The sequence below is a fragment of the Lissotriton vulgaris genome, chromosome 10 (assembly GCF_964263255.1).
Source record: "Lissotriton vulgaris chromosome 10, aLisVul1.2, whole genome shotgun sequence".
NCBI classification, from domain to species: domain Eukaryota; kingdom Metazoa; phylum Chordata; class Amphibia; order Caudata; family Salamandridae; genus Lissotriton; species Lissotriton vulgaris.
The window spans coordinates 953,120,863-953,142,527 of NC_141698.1; the positions used below are offsets into that span (position 1 = coordinate 953,120,863).

The 21,665-nt window shown below is 44.4% G+C and overlaps 1 protein-coding gene across 1 annotated transcript in view; it reads left to right on the forward strand.

Moving 5' to 3' along the window:
• The window catches only part of MALRD1 (MAM and LDL receptor class A domain containing 1), a 2,333,045-nt gene that overhangs the window by 1,476,728 nt on the left and 834,652 nt on the right, over positions 1–21,665 (forward strand). Inside the window, exon 27 of the mRNA XM_086939858.1 lies at positions 16,211–16,372. Within this exon, the coding sequence (XP_086795984.1) occupies positions 16,211–16,372 (162 nt within the window). The remainder of the gene's footprint in view (positions 1–16,210; positions 16,373–21,665) is intronic.

Sequence of the window (21,665 nt, forward strand, 5' to 3'; positions counted from 1 at the left end):
CTCTCTGTTCAGTTCATCCCCGGTTTATCAGGATATACTTATCTCACTTTCAGTTAAGGTGAGACAGTTCAAATTGCATGCACATCACATTTATTCACAAATGCTGAAATGTGATTTGCAGCAACTGAAAAAATATTGACTGCAGTGTAGACTGCTGTAGTGAGAGAAAGCGGTACAAAAGGGGGTGGTGATGGACGGAGCATATGAACCAATCAAACGCTCACACCCAGTCAACAGATCTGGGTTTAATCCATCACCGTTCTTTAGCCCACTCTGCCACCCCAGGTCAGACATGGCCATATGCAAATCAGTCTGACCCTGTGCCTCATGGGAACCGTCCAGCCCGAACTGCAAAGCCATGCCGTCCCTGGACCAGAAACAAGCTTCCGAGAACCGGTTTCTGGCATTTCAGCCGTCTTCAGCCCGGCTTGCTTGAATCCAGTGGCAAAGTGAGCAAGGGACTCACATCTGACCTTGCCCTGCCAATTTATGGCAAACAAAGAGTTACAAAAGGGGGGGGTGATGGACGGAGCATATGAACCAATCAAACACTAACAACCATTCAGCAGATCTGGGTTTAATCCATCACCATTCTTTAGCCCACTCTACCACCCCAGTTCAGACATGGCCATATGCAAATCAGTCTGACCCTGTGCCTCATGGGAACAGTCCAGCCCAACTGCCAAGCCATGCCTTCCCAGGACCGGAAACAATCTTCTGAGGACCGGTTTCTGGCATTTCAGCCGTCTTCAGCCCAGCTTGCTTGAATCCAGTGGCAAAGTAAGCAAGAGACTCACATCTGAGCATACCCTGCCAACTTATGGCGAACAAAGCGGTACAAAAGGGGGTGGTGATGGACAGAGCATGTGAACCAATCAAACACTCACACCCAGTCAACAGATCTGGGTTTAATCCATCACCGTTCTTTAGCCCACTCTGCCACCCCAGTTCAGACATGGCTATAAGCAAATCAGTCTGACCCTGTCTCTCATGGGAACAGTCCAGCCCGAACTGCCAAGCAAGCCTTCCCAGGACCAGAAACAAGCTTCCGAGGACCGGTTTCTGGCATTTCAGTGGTTTTAGCCCAGCTTACTTGAATCCAGTGGCAAAGTGAGCAAGGGACTCATGTCTGAGCATACCCTGCCAACTTATGGCAAACAAAGGGGTACAAAAGGGGGTGGTGATTGACGGAGCATATGAACCAATCAAACACTCACACCCAGTCAACAGATCTGGGTTTAATCCATCACTGTTCTTTAGCACACTCTGCCACCCCAGTTCAGACATGGCCATATGCAAATCAGTCTGACCCTGTGCCTCATGGGAACAGTCCAGCCCAACAGCCAAGCCATGCCTTCCCTGGACCGGAAACAAGCTTCCGAGGACCGGTTTCTGGCATTTCAGCCGTCTTCAGCCTGGCTTGCTTGAATCCAGTGGCAAAGTGAGCAAGGGACTCACGTCTGAGCATACCCTGCCAACTTTTGGCAAACAAAGCGGTACAAAAGGGGGTGGTGATGGACGGAGCATATGACCCAATCAAACACTCACACCCAGTCAACAGATCTGGGTTTAATCCATCACCGTTCTTTAGCCCACTCTGCCACCCCAGTTCAGACATGGCCATGTGCAAATCATTCTGACCCTGTGCCTCATGGGAACAGTCCAGCCCGAACTGTTAAGCCATGCCTTCCCTGGACCGGAAACAAGCTTCCGAGGACCGGTTTCTTGCATTTCAGCCGTCTTCAGCCCCGCTTGCTTGAATCTAGTGGCAAAGTGAGCAAGGGACTCACGTCTGAGCATACCCTGCCAACTTATGGCGAACAAAGCGGTACAAAATGGGGGTGGTGATGCTCTCCACACTACTAGAGTCAAGCTATCCTGGCTGAAGACAGCTGATAGCCAGAAACCGGTCCTAGGATGGTTGATTCTGGTCCAGGAAAGACATGGCTTGGCAGTTCGGGCTGGACTGTTCCCATGAGGCACAGGGTCAAGGCTGATTAGCATATCGCCATGTCTGAACTGGGGTAGTGTGAAGTGCAAAAAAACGATGGATTTAGGCCCAGATCTCTGTACTGGGGTGAATGTATGACATCGTTCTGCATTCTGTCCATCAATTGTTGTTTTTGCATTTGTCACCCCGAGTGGGATGGGTATGCTCAGACCTGAGTCCCATGCTCTCCACACCACTGGAGTCAAGCTATCTTGGCTGAAGATGGCTGATAGCCAGAAACCGGTCCTAGGATGCCTGATTCCGGTCCAGGAAAGACATGGCTTGGCAGCTCGGGTTGGGCTGTTCCCATGAGGCATAGGGTCAAGGCTGATTTGCATATTACCATGTCTGAACTGGGGTGGTGTGGAGAGCAAAAAATGATGGATTTAGGCCCAGATCTCTGCACTGGGGTGAATGTATGACATTGTTCTGCATTCTGCCCATTATTTGTTGTTTTTCCATTTGTCACCCCGAGTGGGATGGGTATGCTCAGACGTGAGTCCCATGCTCTCCACACCACTGGAGTCAAGCTATCCTGGCTGAAGACGGCTGATAGCCAGAAACCGGTCCTAGGATGCTTGATTCCGGTCCAGGAAAGACATGGCTTGGCAGTTCGGGCTTGTTAGAAATGGGATTCCCCTTTGGTAGAGGGTCGCACCAAAGTCCAGTAGGAACCCCACTCCCACATAAAAGAGGGGAGGGGCACTCCCCAAAATGATGCCTGCTCCCCCTGGTAGTACTTTAGCCAGGGCAGACAGGCTTACTCCCTAGATAGCGTGCCAAGCATTTCGGACTACGCACGGTAGTAGAAGAGACCTGTACAGATAGACGCCACACAGAGTCATAGTAAAAATAACTGATTCTGTATATAGCTTTATCATAGGTTCCATAATGATAACAATCCACAAGGTTACATCAAGACTCGGCTTTAGTGGTCTTTCTTAGAGAAGATTAGGTTAGTTTGGTCCAGGTCAGGGTAGGGTAAGTCCTTGAGCCGCACCTCGTGTACTCACAGGCCCTCAAGGTAATGGGGGGATCACAGGGGGCCCGGCCCCTTCAGCTTAGGCATCAGAGAACCATGGACCAGGCCCCCTAACCGGGGGAATGTAGATAGTATGAGGCGTACGAACCAGGGTGCATCCGAGGCGTCCCCAAGGCTACTTGAAAGTTACAGTCCAAAGCGCCCCGGCTGGGGCGTGAGGTGAGTACGGGGCGTACTCGATCTACTGCAGGCCACAGATGAGATGAGCACCGACAGGTGCTTGAGAGGAGTACAAGGCGTACTCGATGTTGCTGCAGGCCAAAGAGACGATGCGCATCAGCGGGTGCGGGGGAAGAGTACGAGGCGTACTCTAGGTGCTGGAGGTCCCAAATGCCAGGCGCACCGGCTGGTGCGGTTGAAGAGTATGACGCGTACTCACTGCTGAGATGTACCGAAGCGCACCAGCAGGTGCGGACCGTAGTATAAGGCGTACTCACTGCTGAGGTGTACGGAAGCGCACCAGCGGGTGCAGACCGGAGTACGAGATCCTACTCTTCTGGTGGGTTTCAGGCGCTGCGACAGCATCAGCAGGGCTCTGGGAGTCTTGTAGGGGCACGCTCATAGTGCCTTAGGTAGGAGCCGCAACAGCGTCAGCAGGGCTCTGGGGGTCTTGTAGGGGCATACTCGCAGTGCCAGCCTTAGGAGCCACGACAGCGTCAGCAGGACTCTGGGAGCCTTGTAGGGGCACACTCGTAGGGCCCGAGGTAAGGGCCGCGACAGCATCAGCAGGGCTCTGGGAGTCTTGTAGGGGCACGCTCGTAGTGCCTTAGGTAGGAGCCGCGACAGCGTCAGCAGGGCTCTGGGGGTCTTGTAGGGGCACAATCCTAGTGCCTTAGGTAGGAGCCGCAACAGCGTCAGCACGGCTCTGGGGGTCTTGTAGGGGCACACTCGTAGGGCCTGACGTAGGAGCCGAGACAGCGTCAGCAGGGCTCTGGGAATCTTGTAGGGGCACAGTCGTTGTGCCTTAGGTAGGAGCCGTGACAGCGTCAGCAGGGCTCTAGGGGTCTTGTAGGGGCACACTCGTAGTGCCTTAGGTAGGAGCCGCGACCGCATCAGCAGGGCTCTTGAAGTCTTGTTTCCTCTCAAGTTTTAGAAGTGAGAAAAGTCCTGGTCTTTCGAGTTCTCTCCTGCTGCAGTCTCGCAGGCATCTTCAGTCTCGTCCCTAGTAAATCATTTCTCTCGTGTGGGCGTCTCTCTTTTATCCCACGAAAAAGTCTTACAAGTCTTTGATGGAGGCAGAGAGTTTCCCCCCCAGATCCCGGGTTTGGGCGTCTCCTGTCATGGGCCACCTCATTCTTTGAAACGGGAAATCAGGGTCGTCAGCCGCCCAGCAGGAAGCGGTGTTGGCATTGTGAAGAGCAGGACACAGCCCCGAAACCACTTCTCCCCCTAATCTACACTGCTGACAGCTACCACCAGATGCTGAAGTTTCCCCAGGCCCTGTCCCTATCTCCAGACAGGGAATACACATCCCAGCAGTAACCCACAGCAAGGTTGGAAGAGGAAACAGTCACTCCCTAGACGTATTCTTTCCAGACGTAGAATCTAAAAAACATCCTTCCCAGGGCATGCATTAATAAATTCAGATCTCAGTGATGCTATTCTTATATTTGAAACAGGTTCCCTGGGTCAGATAGATCATCCGATGCAATAATCAAACCAAAGGGAGGCAGGTATCCTTCCAGTAAAAACGAAAATGGTTGTACTTCATTACTAGGTCATGTCACACACATCAGGGCATGATCCACCTTCAGCTGACAATGCCCCCTGCCCACGGCCGACCAAAGGGGTGTCTGATATGTAGCAACGGAACCCAAATAGGTGAGAGAAAAGGGTGAATGTCTCGCAAAGTTTAGGTATTAGCCTTTAAAAAGAGGGCCAGATCCAACAGGGCTGGACTGTTACCATGAGGCACAGGGTCAGGCTGATTTGAATATGGCTATGTCTAAACTGGGGTGGTGTGGAGTGCAAAAAAACTATGGATTTAGGCCCAGATCTCTGTACTGGGGTGAATGCATGACATTGTTCTGCATTCTGTCCATAAATTGTTGTTTTTGCAGTAGTGAGAGAAAGAGCACTAGCACAGGGGAAACGCATAATTGTTGTAACCCCTATACCAACTTTAGAAGCTGTTACCGAGGCGAACATTCCAAATGCAAAATCCCTATATCCGCGGTGGACACAATGGGCTAATTATCTCACTTCAACTGATGTAGATTACACATATGATTCTACACTAAAAAGAAGCATACCTACAGTACAAACAAGAATACCCTCTCCTGAATGTAATCTTACCTCTAGAAAAATATTAATACATCATTTAAACTGATGGATCTGCTCAGCTTGCCATAGGAAGTAAACAACAGTATAGTGCTGCATCTGCTATAGTGAAGGGACGTATGCGGGACAGCAAGTTCCATCCCAGAAATACAACTACGCAATCTCTAGGAGATTGTACAGTGCAGTTGGCAGAGCTGAAAGCCCTGATATTGGCACTTCAATACACGGATCAGCATTTCGCAACACTGATAGTCTGCGATTCATTTTACTGTGTGCAGTCTTATAATGAATGTCTTCATTACTGGGGACGGAATGGGTTTAGAGATTACAAGGGTTGCACAATTAAACATAAATTGTTATGGGAACAAGTGGCATAGCTGAAAGCTGGCCTGCAACGGGCTCAAGGTATTCACACCTTGAGTCACAAGCATGTTGGAATACACATTGAAGGGAATTTGCTGGCTGATGATGAATTTGATGATGAATTTGCAGCCTATGATGAAGCATGGCACCGGGTGGTGTGTGAGGCCAGTCCATCACTTTTTGTTAGATGCTCCCACTGGTGTTGCACCTCAAATAAATTCTGTAGGAAATTGTAGGAACCCAAACTAGGGGCAGCCCATTTTGTGTAGACGTGTCGTATTGGAGGCTGGCTAGTCCCTAGGCCTCGTGCCTTTAGTACCCATCCCCAGCAAGGCCGTGGGCTAGTGTGTGTGTGAACCACTAAAGTCCCTAAATTAACCTCTGCTTATTCACCAAATAGTTTGACACAAAAGGAGTCAGGCATAATTTAGAGGCAATTTGTAAAGTATTTATGCAGCACACAAACATTAATAAAGAAAAAATACTACACAAGAAAAATCCCACACCAATTTAGAAACATAGAGTAACATTTAATAAATGATTTTCTACCAAAACAACAGAAATCCAATCTGCAGAACTGGAGTTATGATTTTTTTAAGTATAACGTGAAAACTAGCTCCTACATTTTCAAAACACCAACCAATGACATCTAGTCACCAAGACAGGGGGCCCCAGTCTGATACAAGAAGTGGATTGGGTCCTGTATTACAGGATATTTTGTTGAAAAATGTCTGATAAGATAAAGTTCAACTGGACAAGCCAGCTGGTGTTGTCTGAGGAGGAGGCAATATCATTGGGAAGCCTCTGGCTGAAGTCACAATTAAGAATTCTTCATCTGTACTTAGACTCTTTGGGATTTTGAAGATCTCTAGTGGGACGAAGCCGCAGGCTGTAGCCAAACAGTGCTTCAGGTGGTCAGATACCCCTTGAATGAGGGGCTGCTGAATAGGATTTGTTGTGGCAGAGTAGAATGTAGCTGGAGCTGCTAAAATGTCAGGCCGACCAGCGATGCACCATGGGCAGATCAAAAAGCATGTTGGTTCTTGTCTCCTTGTGGTTCTCAGAACAGTTTTTGATCAAAAACCTTTCAAGGTCCAATTAAAAAAAATTAGTCTACCTGGGCACCTTTAGCACAATTCTCAAGGGTACATGATTGTAGAGGAACCACTTGGAGGGTCATGACTCACTCAGGAAGGGTTGAGGTGCAGGTTCAGGATAGGTGGAACCTTTTCTGTCCCTGAGGCTCTGAACAGGAGCCAGCCAACTAGCCCTTACAGTCGCTTCTTTAAATTCTTGCTTGAAGGGGACACAGCAGGGTTCAAGCAGCAAGGCAGATCTCTGGGGCTCAGAGCAGACTTCATGCAGCATAGCAGTCCTCCTAGGTGCAGCACAACAGTCCGTCTAAGGTCCACAGAAGGCCACAACAGCAGGCTGTCCTTTAAAGATTCCCTCCACAGGTCCAGTCGTAAATGGAAGAATGGAGCAGAGAGTCATTTTTTTATCCCTGGGACCTTCTTTTAAGTGACAGAAACTTATAAAAGCCTCACTCCACGGATGTGTATGAAATTTCGTGCCTCCCTGCCCTGCCTCAAGCCTGGCAACGGGCACAATGGGCAAGGGTGAAGGTATTTTTTGTGGTTGTGCCCAGCACCACCCACGCCCAATCCTTCATGAGATTCCCCATCCAATTACACCTAAGCCCCCCATTGTTTGGCTGCATGGGAGAAATATAAAAAGGCCAACTACCAATCACACCTAGTCATGTGACCCAAGAACAGGCTACAGGCAACAAATGGTTGGCACAAGAAAATGATAACTTACTAAAAGTGGCATTTCCTGAATTGTGACTTAAAACTTGACTTTACTGTTAAAGAGGATTTTAAATAACAGTTTCACAGATAATAAATATGCCATTACAATTGAACATTAGCACCTGTTAGATGTAGTACAGTAACCCAAATGTATCCCAACAGAAAGGTAGGCCTCACAGTAGTGAAAAAATGAATCTGGAAGCGTTTCACTATGTTGACTTGTAAAAAGTAAATGTACACTTCCTACTTTTTGATTACAATGAAACCTGCCCAATGGGCTCTTTAGGTCCTAACTCTGGGGAGAATTATATGTAATAAAAAGAGGGTTATAATGCCAATTCGAATTGGCCGTTTAGGCCGTCAGGCAGGCTGGAATTACAGGCCTGCTAAAGGGCTACTTAAGTGGGTGGCACAATGAGTGCTACAAGCCACTAGTAGCATTTAACTTACAGGCCCTGGGAATATGGCGTACCACTTTACGAGGGACCTATAAGTAAATTAAATTAGGCATATAGGTGTATGCCAATTTTACCATGTTTTAGGGAGTGAGCACAAGTAAAGGCCAACAAAAACAAATTCAAAGAAATAGAAGAGTGAAGGCAAAACCTTTGGGGGTAGACCACCCTAAAGCTAACCGGTCTAACAGTTTATAAAGTGCACCAAGAGTATGGAAGTTAACTGCCACTGGTGGACTTCAGCACTTATTGCTACAGACTAATTGTGATTAACCTGACTGCTGCAGTGCAAAACCTTCAGTGTGACATGTCAAAATAACCATTCTGATAGGTACAGAGGTCCATATTAGTAGAGAAGAGAGGAGAGAAGTGTGGCTCAATGGTTAGAGCGGCAGATCCTGATGCAGTAATCTGGCCGGGATTAGGGTTCAATTACCACCTCGGCGGGTCTTGGGCTCAATTTCCTCGGACCTGATCTTTCTCGCCTCGGTGCCTATTCTGATCATGAGCGCCACTCTGTACCTCTGGGCAATAGCTTGCTTAATCTCTACAACGGCCGAAACAACGCTGAGGATGCCTGACTTCACCTTGGGGGTGCCCAGGAGTGGGCTCCTCACAGAGAAAGGCCAGGAAGAGTTCCTCGGCGGTATTCGTACAAACGCCGAGATGCCTCCGGGTAGTCGTGCGCTATATAAGTGCGTAATTATCATTAAAAATATGTAACTTCTTTGTAACCCTTGTACCCTCTAAAGCAGGATGTAAGGTGCATGAAAATTAAAGGTGGGACAAGTAGAAACGTTTGTATTGACATGTACCTACAGAGACAAGGACCACATAGCTATTTTCCAAGTGTGAAAGCCTAGCTGTTTTATATAAATCATTAGAGGACAGTTTAAAACATTAATTCTGTATCTTGGGAATATTATGAGCTAGAAAAATATTTAAACCACTATTTTTAATAAAGATTAAGGAAAGGAAGTTGTTGTACAGTTAATTTTGCCTGCGATTTTAGTATTGAAACAACCTCCATGCTGAAGTTGGTGAGAAGTTTTCACCCTGCCGGAGTTATCATGGAAGCTGTTGTGGCTGAGATGCAGTTCTGCTGTCTGTGACCTTTATCCTGAGAAGGAAGAGAGAGCCATGCAAGAGAAGTGTGCAGGCCTGCACACTCAGACAGGGGTGCGTTCATTAATGCACTGAGGCCACAGTAGCAAGGTATGGGGTTTGATCGTTCCAATAGGCCTGGAAGATGGGTACTCCCAACATGCATTTTGTACCCCCTAGCTGTTCATTATGGGGTTCTCCTCAAGGTGTAGAACTGATATCCACTCTCAGATGGCTTGGAGCAAAGGCACTAATTGGTCATTTGGAGAAATGCACTGAAACAAGGAACAAGCCCTTCAAATCCGATAGATGTGGTCTCCAACTGACCTTCGGCTCAGCAATAGATACAAATAAAAAATGTCAGCATCAGACACTTTCGGTGTACACAAAGGACAGCTGGGGTTTGAAACACGTTGACCATTTCTAGTGGTCCCACTGTCGTAATCAAAAATTGTTTTGCAATATAGAGTGACATTGAATCCCAGGAACTTACCAAGGGGGGTAGTATAAGACACATACTTAGGAAACAGTCACGTTTTGACAGGGGCCCCATGTCCAGAAAATTAGGGAGCTTTTGAATTTTTGGAGAATTGTTTTTATAGGATAAATATATTCCCCTTCTGATTTTGCTCCTGACATTTTTTAAACAAGAACTGATTTATTGATGTATTGGACTTATGTTTTTTGTATAAATTATCATTTTCTTGTGTTTATGTGAATTGATTTATGTTTGTATCATCTGTCATGTATATAATGTGGTTGGTTGGAGGGACAAACAACGTTGATTATTTTTGTATGTTTTTCTATGTGTGACATGTTTGACAAAAAGATACTGTGGTTAAAAGATTAAACAGTGAACGCTTTTATTGAATATAGCGTGTGATTAATTGTAGATTTCAAATGAGGGTCAGTTTTGGCATTGGTGTTGTTGCTGTTGTACTTTCCAAAAGTGCCATTTTCAAAATTATAATGATAAATGTGACTTTACTATTAAAGAAGGTTTATCATTACAAGTTCAAAGGTGCCAAACATGATATATCAATCGTCTGTCATTTAGGAATTACAGCTTATAAATGTAATAAGGAATCCCCAAAGTGATCCTATGGAAAGAGTAGGCCTCACTGTAGTGAAAAACGAATGTGGATGTTTTTCACTACCAGGACATATAAACCTTGAAAGAACATGTCCTGCCTTTTAATTACATAGTACCCTGCGCTATTGGCTACCTAGAGTCTAACACAGGGATGACATATGTAATGAAAAAGGAGTTTAAGGCTAAGCAAGCAGAATGCCAAGTTGACGTGGCAGTGTGACACTGCATTCAGGCTGCAAAAGCAAGACTGAGACAAGTTTTAGTGTGCTACATCGGTGGGTGGCTCAATGAGTGCTGTAGAGCCGACTGCTAGCATTTTATTTACAGGCCCTAGGTATATGGTGTCTCACTCTACCAGGGACTTACAAGTAAATTTATTATGCTAAGCAGATGTAAAACAATGATACCATGTTTTAGGGATAGAGCACAAGCACTTTAGCACTGGTTATCAGTCCTAAGGCCAATAAAAATGTATTCAGCAAAAAGTGTAAGAAGGAAGGCAAGACGTGTTGGGGCTATCCTGCAGGGAGGGACATTTCCAACAGTAGTTATGACTGACGTGTGCAATCATTAGGCACTGAAGTGTACTGTAAGTGATTGTTTGAAAGTTTTTGTTGTACTACACTTTTCGTTAGTAAGGTTGCCTTTGACTAAAGGGTTATTTGAGTGGGAGACATTTCATAATCTTTTATGTCATACAGATTTATAGAGTACACTATCACCTCGGACAGTATGTTGGCACTATCAACATTTGTGTTGTTTTATAGGTATATTGTCCTTTTTGTGTTATAGAAATACATTTTCACTATACTCACACTGATGCTGAGGGAAGGATGCATTGAGAATTATCAGTTGACATCAATATTTACTCAAAGAAAATGATCCTTTTTGTATGGTCACCCACTTTTTCCCCTGAATTGTAATGCTGTTTTTTAGAAGGATCATAAGGCTGATCGCCTGGGTGGCTCCAGCAACATAAAAAAGCCGAAGAAGAGGGCATACCTTTGAAGAATTATAGCTGATCAGTGGCAACTTACCTAGACTTAAACTGGATTTTGCCGTTGTCCTCTGCCTGATACTGCAAAAGTCCTAAGTGCTCTCCCTGAAATTCAGTGGGCCTTGAAAGTGTACTGTTCCAGTTGTTTGAGGGCCAAAAGAAGTTTGGGAACTTTTTCAAACCTTTTACTACAGAGCTTCTAGGGGGGCTGGCCACAAAAATATCTAACTGGCAGTTCAACAATGTTGGATTTAACTTCAGGTTTGTCCCACATGGACAAGAATTTTTAGTGGAATTAGACCTGGAAACTTTCTCAAACTTCCAGACACTAGCAGGGTCAATCTACTTTGTGAATCTGACACGTGATCCATCGCAATAAGCCTCAAATCGTGCTTAGGTCCTGACCTATCACAGCCATTGGCTGTCATAGGCACTCTGTGCTTTTGGGCTCTATTATCTCTTAATTCTTTATAAAATCATAGGGTTTTGGTGTAATTTTGCTTATTAATCTTTTTTCTATTTTTATAAATTGGAGTGACATTTACATTGTGTTGTATGTTGACTCTTTTAGCTATTTTGGTACTTCTAAATACTTTCCATATTTTCTCTAAGATAAGGTTCTATGCTCTATGCCACAGCTACCAGGGGTTGATCTCAGGTTTAAATTACTGAAAGCTTTGACTGGACCTAACATGTTACTGGCTAGATTTCTTGTGGTGGACACCCAGCCACAACAATAAGAGTAAACATTTTTTTACATTGACTTACTATGTTCTGCGTTCTATCTTGTGTCTTAGGTGATTTCATATGGTTGTTCAGGCATCGCTGCAGCTGATGGGGACAGGTCTCCCCGAGTGTGGCAACAAAGGCCCTGAAAATGAGGAAAGGACATGAGTTGGATTATAATCACCTACAATATGACTATTATATGAGTACATTGTATAGGCATATATAGTCAAGATACATGTATGGCGCAGTTGAGCTGCAACAATAAAAGTTGTTCACTTGGTTGTGTCATTGGAAGTAATGAAGCATACATGGTTGAGTGTTAAGAATACATATGAATGATGGTTCTGATTGTGACCCTGCCACAGGCGAGACTGTTGCAACTCCATCTGTTATCACTATGGCGCCAGATGTCGGAACTGTGGAAAGGAAGGTGTCAAGATTAATATCATCTTTTTTAAATCTGAAGTGAAATAGTGTGTGTGCTTGACATTTATTGGATGTGTTTCTACATTTGAGGAGTCTTACAGAAAGGTCGTAATCTTTAATTATGCCGACGATCTGCAATTAATATTCCCTTTCGACTCCCCGGACTCTGTCTGTGAATTTTGAGCCACCATGCTGCATATCCAGCGGTGGATGGATCAGAACCACCTGAAACTTAACTCAGGCAAGACAGAGTTGGTGCTCCCGGAGAAAAGCGACGTTAGCTGGGGCCTGCACTTCTGGCCTATAGTACTAGGACCTCCTCCCTCGTCCTTTCCCTCTGTGAAAAGTCTGGGGATTATCATTAACGCAGATCTCTCACTCAGAGGGCAGGAGGGAGCTGTGATCTCCTCTAGCTTCCATCAATTGCGCAAAATTAAAAAAATTGCCCACCAGCTGACCCATTCAGCTCTCATACAGGTGGTGCTCGCATTGGTCCTCTCTTGGCTGGACTTTTCGAACTCCATCTACCTGGGCTTACCTGCATTTTTAACAAGGTGCTTATAAATCGTTCAGAATCAAGCAGTCAGACTTATTCACAAGCAGCCCAAATGGCGCTCGGCAAGACCACTGCTGGTTGATCTCCACTGGCTACCTATTGCCCAACGGGTTGTATTTAAGGCTGGCTGCCTGGCCTTCAAAGCGCTCCATGGGAAAAGCCCCAGGTTCATTAACAGTATGATTGTGAAGTATGAGACTACTCGAAATCTTCGTTCAGCCTATCTTTATTTACTCACCATTCCCTCTTTTAAACGGCAGCGACAAGGTGGCTGTCGCTTTGCCCATCTTGCCCCTAAAGCCTGGAATGCTCTTCCTCCTACAATCAGAAGCTGTGATAATATTTTGGTATTCAGGAAAGCTTTAACACCTTGACTGTTGCAGCAATTCCCGCTCGGTGCTGAACTTTTCAGATTTCCATGGTTCATGACGAGCTCAGCTCGTCATAAGCACACGACCAGTGTACTGCATGACGAGCTGAGCTCGTCATGAGCATGAAAGGGGTTAAATACCTGGCTTTTTAAGCAAGCATCTGCATAGGTTATCTGTCGGCAATTTTCCTCAATCTTCCTTGGGTGCCCGTGCGCTTTAGAAGTTGTTGTTAACATAACATGACATCACATAACGTTATACTTCTGTTGAATAGGCAGGCTATTATGCAGGTCAAGGTGCATGGTAGAGAGGATACTTTTGTCGAGGGGAAGGTTAGACAAGGTGGTATTCAGGCAGAGCCTTTGCCACCTTTATCTTATTAAACACCTCTTTAACCTGCCTCCTCATGGTGGTGGTTTTTCACATCCCCACATGAATCAATTTATCAATTTACTTGTGTCACATGGTAACTTTCTCTACTTCACTAAGGATTCTTGGAGGCAAAGCATGAAGGCCCTTCTAGCGATCCAGTGACTTTGCTCCCTCTTGAGGAGGAGGGCTACATCCTAGAGGATGCAGCAGGTCTCAGGAGTACACAAAGTTGTGCCATACATGGTGAAGAAGGCTGAAGCCAGGACGAAGACTGTAGTTATATGCTGCAAGTATTGATGTTTGGCATGATTTCCCTCAGGCAAATGCTGTTTACATCTTCAATTTGTAGTTGCATGTAGTATTGATGAATTGCAAAAAACACAGTTGATGGACAGAATGCAGAACAATGTCGTACATTCACCCCAGTACAAAGATCTGGGCCTAAATCCATCTTTTTTGCACTCCACACCACCCTACGTCACACAATGGCTATATGCAAATCAGCCTTGACCCTGTGCCTCATGGGAACAGTCCAGCCCAACCTACCAAGCCATGTCTTTCCTAGACCGGAATCAAACATCCAAGGACCGGTTTCTGGCTATTAGCCTTCTTCAGCCTGGATAGCTTGACTCCAGTGATAGCCTTCTTCAGCCTGGATAGCTTGACTCCAGTGATGTGGAGAGCCTGGGACTCACGTCTGAGCATACCCAGCCCACTTGGGGTGAAAATTGCAAAAAACACAGTTGATGCACAGAATGCAGAACAATGTCTTACATTCACCCCAGTACAAAAATCTGGGCCTAAATCCATAGTTTTTTTGCACTCCACACCACCCTAGGTCAGACAATGGCTATATGCAAATCTGCCTTGACCCTGTGCCTCATGGGAACAGTCCAGCCCGAACTACCAAGTCATGTCTTTCCTAGACCGGAATCAAGCATCCAATGACCCGTTTCTGGCTATCAGCCTTCCTCAGCCTGGATAGCTTGACTCCAGTGATGTGAAGAGCCTGAGACTCACGTCTGAGCATACACAGCCCACTCGGGGTGAAAATTGCAAAAAACACAGTTGATGGACAGAATGCAGAAAAATGTCTTACATTCACCCCAGTACAAAGATCTGGGCCTGAATCCATCGTGTTTGTGCAGTCCACACCACCCTAGGTCAGACAATGGCTATATGCAAATCAGCCTTGACCCTGTGCCTCATAGGAACAGTCCAGCCCGAACTACCAAGCCATGTCTTTCCTAGACTGGAATCAAGCATCCAAGGACCGGTTTCTGGCTATCAGCCATCTTCAGCCTGGATAGCTTGACTGCAGTGATGTGGAGAGCCATGGACTCATGTCTGAGCATACCCGGCCCACTCGGGGTGAAAATTGCAAAAAACACAGTTGATGGACAGAATGCAGAAAAATGTCTTACGTTCACCCCAGTACAAAGATCTGGGCCTGAATCCATCGTTTTTTTGCACTCCACACCACCCTAGGTCAGACAATGGCTATATGCAAATCAGCCTTGACCCTGTGCCTCATGGGAACAGTCCAGCCCAAACTACCAAGCCATGTCTTTCCTAGACCGGAATCAAGCATCCAAGGACCGGTTTCTGGCTATCAGCCTTTTTCAGCCTGGATAGCTTGACTCCAGTGATGTGGAGAGCCTGGGACTCATGTCTGAGCATACCCAGCCCACTCGGGGTAAAATTGCAAAAAACACAGTTGATGGACAGAATGCAGAACAATGTTATACATTCACCCCAGTATAAAGATCTGGGCCTAAATCCATCGTTTTTTTGCACTCCACACCACCCTAGGTCAGACAATGGCTATATGCAAATCAGCCTTGACCCTGTGCCTCATGGGAACAGTCCAGCCCGAACTACCAAGCCATGTCTTTCCTAGACTGGAATCAAGCATCCAAGGACCGGTTTCTGGCTATCAGCCATCTTCAGCCTCGATAGCTTGTCTCCAGTGATGTGGAGAGCCATGGACTCATGTCTGAGCATACCCGGCCCACTCGGGGTGAAAATTGCAAAAAACACAGTTGATGGACAGAATGTAGAACAATGTCTTACAATTTCTCTCAGTATACACTGTATAGAGCTAACCTTGCCAAAAAAAGTTCTTAGGGTTACTTATAACGTTACAAATAATTTGAATTATAATTTTCTCCTTCTCCTCCTTTAAGGGATAGAGATGCATATTTCTACTAATTGACGGAATAATCCACCTGAATTTGGTGACTAGCATCCAAGACTAGATTCCCCTAAGGGTAGGTGGAAATCTGCGTGTTCAGCAATTTTCACTCATAGATTTCCCAACATGAATAGGCATCCCTGTTCCGATGGGTGAAACCATGCTCTATTAACTTTGAAGGGGCTGCTGCATAGCAGGTGCAGTGAAGTCTGTGTCTTAATGAGAAAGAACACTGCATAGCTGAGCAACAAATGTGCTGCGTTTCACTGAATTAACATGATTTTGAACTACAGTATCAGACCATGAACTAGTAAAAAAGACTAGGTAGAACATTTTCTTTCACAACAAAATATTGTTCTTGTTTCAAAAACAAACTAAGCAGTGGATTAGCTTTAATTGTTTTGGTTTCTTCCTCTCTGTCTCTCAGCTCTTTATACCAATGTCAGCGGAAGCTGCAATTTTGAAGTCTCAGGTGGACTCTGGGAGAGTGCTTGCGGTCTTGCACAAGGAACTAAGAATGACTTTAATTGGACTCTGGCAAATGTGGATGCCATTGTAGGAAGCTACATTGACAACGATCATACACCAGGTACGTAGCACTGTACTCTTTGGGACTGCCTGTCTCCAAAGCAACATAAGTACCTTATTCAAATATGTACAGAATCAAAAAATTGAAGTTTTCCTATATTTTATTTCTACACAAATATTTCACTTTCTTCATGAATATGAATGGTGTGTGCATATGTGTGTGAGTGTCTGTGATTTTCATGTTATCAACAAAGTTGGCATGATAGGCAGGCAGGACTCACCATAACTGAAACAATAAACCTAAAAATTGAACACAGATATATCTTGCCTTCATAATATGTTATGTTATCATAGGTACAAAGTTACTTAGGTACCCCTGCCTCCTTGAGTTTCGTGGGAGACCAAAAGAATTCTGGAAGCACAGTTCCATCCATGCTGTAAAACTGCATGCATGCCCTGTCACATATAGGTCTGACACTGGTACTGGGTAGTGCCTTTAGTTGAGGTTGGAGGGAAATAAATCAGATTGGCTCCGGGCACTCTATGCCTCAGTCCACAAATATATCTTTATGATGATAAATGTTTGCAATCTTTAGCAGATTTAAATGTTTATTAGGGAAGCAAAAGCAAAGGGGTAACATCACATCTCATACAAAAAGGATCAACATTCTTGCATTTTTACCTGTGCCAAGCAACGGATGTCATTATGGCTCATCCAGAAGCAATGATGGGTTACAATATCTATCAAGATGAAAAAGAGTTTGTAAAAATAGAAAGGTCCGATCACTTCACCAAGGACTTTCAGACTCTGATCCCAACTACTTTGATACCTGTGAAAAAACGTACCACCCTCCTCTCCAAAGGACACCTTCCCAGATTCAATTGGCTGAATCAGTATGTTCCGAACATTGTTAGACATCTGGTAAAGGATCGTACCATTATGTGCTCAGTGGGTGATGCACTGGCAACACATTAACCGGTCCAGTTTTTAAAGAAACTGAGTTAATACTAGATTGAATTGTGCCAGTATCGTATGTGCTGCTGAGAAACGTTTTCCTGGTTTCAGAGGGCTTTTTCCTTAAGCCATAGACAATAAATGTATTCAATTTTCTTTTACTGGAACACACTCAAGGCATCTTATCTTGCCCTTCAGAAGAGGTTGTGGTCTCCTTTTTCAACGATAACCTGGAAATTGATTGGACATTTGTGAATTAGGAATTTGTCCCTGGGAAAGCAAGGATGTTAAATTATCCAATTGGAAGGTCTGCCTTTGTGTTTATAATTCTTGTTTTAATTGATTTTTCAACAAATCCAACAAAGAGTGGCATTGTTATCAGTTGGTAAATCCAAAAATATACTAAAGCAGATTTTTTTGGAGTTCTTAGGGGACAAATTGCCATATTTTGGATTCATTACTAAATGGAGTCTGAAGAAATGTTACTCCAATCTGAAAATATAAACCTATTTCTTACCATTTCTAAATTTAGGCTGAAGTAAACGCTCAAATATGTCAAAATGAAATGGAATCAGTGATTGTTAGAAACTGTGTTTCTGGTTGGCAGATGTATGCACCCTGTCCCAGCAGGAACCATAACCCTAGTCAACCTAAATTAACCGGTGCTCACTCTCTGGTAGCTTGGCGCAGTGTAGTCAAGCTTAACTTGAGGCAATGTGTAAAATATTTTTTGAAACATTTTAAACAATAACACAGTGAAAACACCACAAAAAGACTCAACGCCAGTTTAGAAAAATGATTATGATTTTATGACTAGATCAAGACCGAAACAACTAAAATCCAATAAGTAGAAGTCGATATACCCATTCTTAAAGATTAAAAGTAAAAATAGTGCTTTAAAGCAATAAGCACCTATGGGGGTTATCTCCTTGCACTGGACCGGGGCAGACTATAGAGTTCAGGCTGACCTCAATGGAACATGGGCCCGATACAGGAGCCATGCAAGGGCAGTTGAACAAAGTAAATAGATACTGGTCGCAACAGCAAGATGTGGGCGCAGCTGAGTGATGCATTGTGTCGATCCTCGTAGTCGAGGTGAAGCGTTGATTTTATCCACACAATATTGGTGATGCGCTGGTACCAAAGATAAAAAACTCAGACCAAAATGCATTGGTTCTGAAGCTGATGTGCTTGGTTTGTCCACAAAGTCGACAGGATATGTCATCCTTCTTACACAGAATCTGTTCTTGAGACGATGCATTGGTTCTGAGTGTAATGCACCGAGCCTGTTCCTGCAATACTGGCGATGCATCGATTCTGCTTCCAGCAGTAGAGAGCTAGTCAGTTCCATTGGAGCAAGCACCTAGATCCACTTCCAATGGACCAGGTAAAGGAAAAGGAGGCTTTGATATCCCTGAGTCTCAAAACAGAAGGCAAGCCAGAATGCCCTTAGAGACCACTCCGGGTTTTAGCAAGAGTCAAGTTCTTTCTCAGCAGGGGAAGAGGGTAGCTGGCAGCAGAACAGAAAATAAGTTTTTCCAGAGCAACAGTCCAGCAGAATGGCAGTCTTTGAAGCAGCACTGAAGTCCTCCTTCCTGACAGAGTTTCTTTACACGTCCAAAAATGTTTGAAGTGGTGGTGTTTGAGGTCCAGTACTTATACCCAGTTTTGGCTTTGAAGTGGGGGAGACTTCAACGAGAGGCATTTGAAGTGTGCAGAGTCCCTGCCCTTCCTGCCCTACCTCCTTAATCACTACAGGGGCGTACTCAGCCCTTTGTGTGGGGACAGGCACAGCCTATTCCGGTGTAAATTCCAGCTCCTCCCTCCCTTTCTGCCCAGGATGGCCCGTCAGGATGTTGATGGCCTATCAGTCCCACCTAAGATCCGTTTGTGTGTGTCTGTCTAGAGGGAATGCACAAAGCCCAGCTGTCATCATCCCCAGACATGTATTCAGAGATGGGCAGAATACACAGAATGGTTAAAGTAAGAAAATGCTAATTTTCTAAAAGTGGCATTTTCATACTTACAACTTAAAATCCAACTTTAGCATAGGTTGGGATTTTTAATTATGATTCCAGAGAAACCACACTTGAAAAGTCTATCTTTTCACAATTGGGAATTAGACCTATAATTAGACTTATCAAATGTAATAAGGTAATCCTTATGTAAACCTATGAGGGAGATAGACCTTGCAGTAGTGAAAACACAATTCTGCAGTTTTATTGAAATACTGCTGAATTCAGACTTGTAAAACTAAACTGAACATGATAATCATTATAAATACACTGAACCCTGCCTTTGGGACTGTCCAGGGACTATCTTAGGGGTGACTTAAATGTATTAGAAAAGGAAGGTTGGGCCTGGCAAAAGGGTTAAGTTGCTTGATTGCCATGGCAGTTTAAAACTGCACATACAGGCTCTGTAGTAGCAGGCTTGAAACATGTTTAAAGGGCACCCAATGTGGGTATCACAATCAGTGCTGCAGGCCCACTGGCAGCATTTAATGTACAGGCACTGGGCACATTTAGTGAACTTTGAGCAATGATTCATAAATTAAATATGCCACTTGAGGATAAGTCAAAGTTACCACATTTTAGGGAGAGAGCACATGCTATTTAGCACTGGTTAGCAGTGGTAAAGTGCCCAGAGTCCTAAAGCCAACAAAAACGAATTCAGCAAGAGGAGAGGAGGAACACAAAAAGTTTGGGAGTGACCCTGCAGGAAGGGCCATTTCCAACAGTGATTATCTTGATAGTGATGTGATAGTGTTCAGTGTGCAAGCCGGCATATTTTGAATGTCGACAACAAAAAACTAACAAATAGTTTAGAAGAGCATTGCTTCACTACATTTCTCATGGTGCACCACTTTTTGCTCAGTTCCATAATCAGGGAACTGGGATCATACAATGCATGAAGAGAAAAGGCCAATTCAGAGCCAGATTGGCAAAGCAATTTTTCAGTCACAAACGCTATGATTCGGAGTTTGCAAATGAAAACTGCTTTTAGCAATGCACTAAACCCATTTTAGGAATGTGTAACGTTTTAAAAATGCCTAAAATGGGTTTAGAAATGGAAAATTAATTGCAGCTTTGCAGAGCCATATTGTAAACATCTCTCAAAATAGCGACCCCTATCCATACAGACAAATGGTTTAGGGACCAAATCGTTGTCATACATCACTGAAAAGTTTCCAAACCTTAAGTTAGTGTGCTAAACCATTTGCAAAAAGGTGAAGTGGTCCCTTGAGGCGCTAAATAATGGATGGGGGGGAGGGCAATAACTAATGGACTAAAACAAAGATGGAATGAAAAATACATGTAAGTGTTTAATATAGCAAAAAAGGAGGGTGCTACGTGAACATGACTGGAAATAAATTAATTTGTTTAAAACACTCTTGTTATTGGCTATTTCGGTGAGTTTATTTGAGTAAGATGCACTCTAATTACATAGAGTGCTTTTCCGACTGCCACTAAATTTATTAGAATTACAGCTTGCCATTGTGTCTTGGTGCATTTGGACCGTCAAACTCGACACAATAAGCAACTAAGTAAAATGTAAAGAACCTAATTAAGTTTAGAGCCTTGGGGGAAAAAGCAGACTTCTTTGTAAAATAGTTGATGCTGATTAAACGAAACCTCATTTGTAAATTCATTGCTTGCTGTTGTAAATTAGAACACAGCAGTAGCTGAATTAGTTGGCCTCCGGGGCCTGTAGTGCCATTATGATGCCCCTCTCCTGCCATTACCCTGGCACATCTCAGTACTGGCATCCGACATGACCCATCTGTTTATATTCAGTCGACTGCTGATGGCGCGTGAGTACTTGGCACTCTCTGGAGCAGATTGCTGCTGCCCCCTGACATGCAAAGTGTGTAAACTCTGTCAAACAAGTAAAGAGTTTACTTTTTTTGTAATTCAAGAACTTGGCATATAAAATTAAAGGCCCATGTAGGAAAACGATGCAAGAACCTTTTACTAAAGTTCTATCCATGCATTTTGATTTTCTGACAGTCTGTGCCGCAGATGGTGTAAAACGATTTGCGCTGTAATTTGTCAGTTCCATGTTTTGCAGCATAGTTTCAACATCACTCTGACTTTATCGTCTGTCCGTCAAAATATTAGTGGTTTGACAAATATCCAACTTGTTGCTTAAATTCTTCAGGGCAAGTTACCGTAAAAAAAGGACTGGAGTTAAAAGTATAACCCTTATTCATGTATGATTTGGACATTTAGAAACCCACAAATCTTGCAGGATCTTGTTCATAGGAAGTAGCGCTCTTACCTCAAACAATATAGGCATATTATCAAGGAAACGCAATAAATATCGCATTTCCCGCTTTGCACAATTCTGTTTAATACCGCGTAATGTAGGATTTAATCGCCGAGATATCGCGCTATTA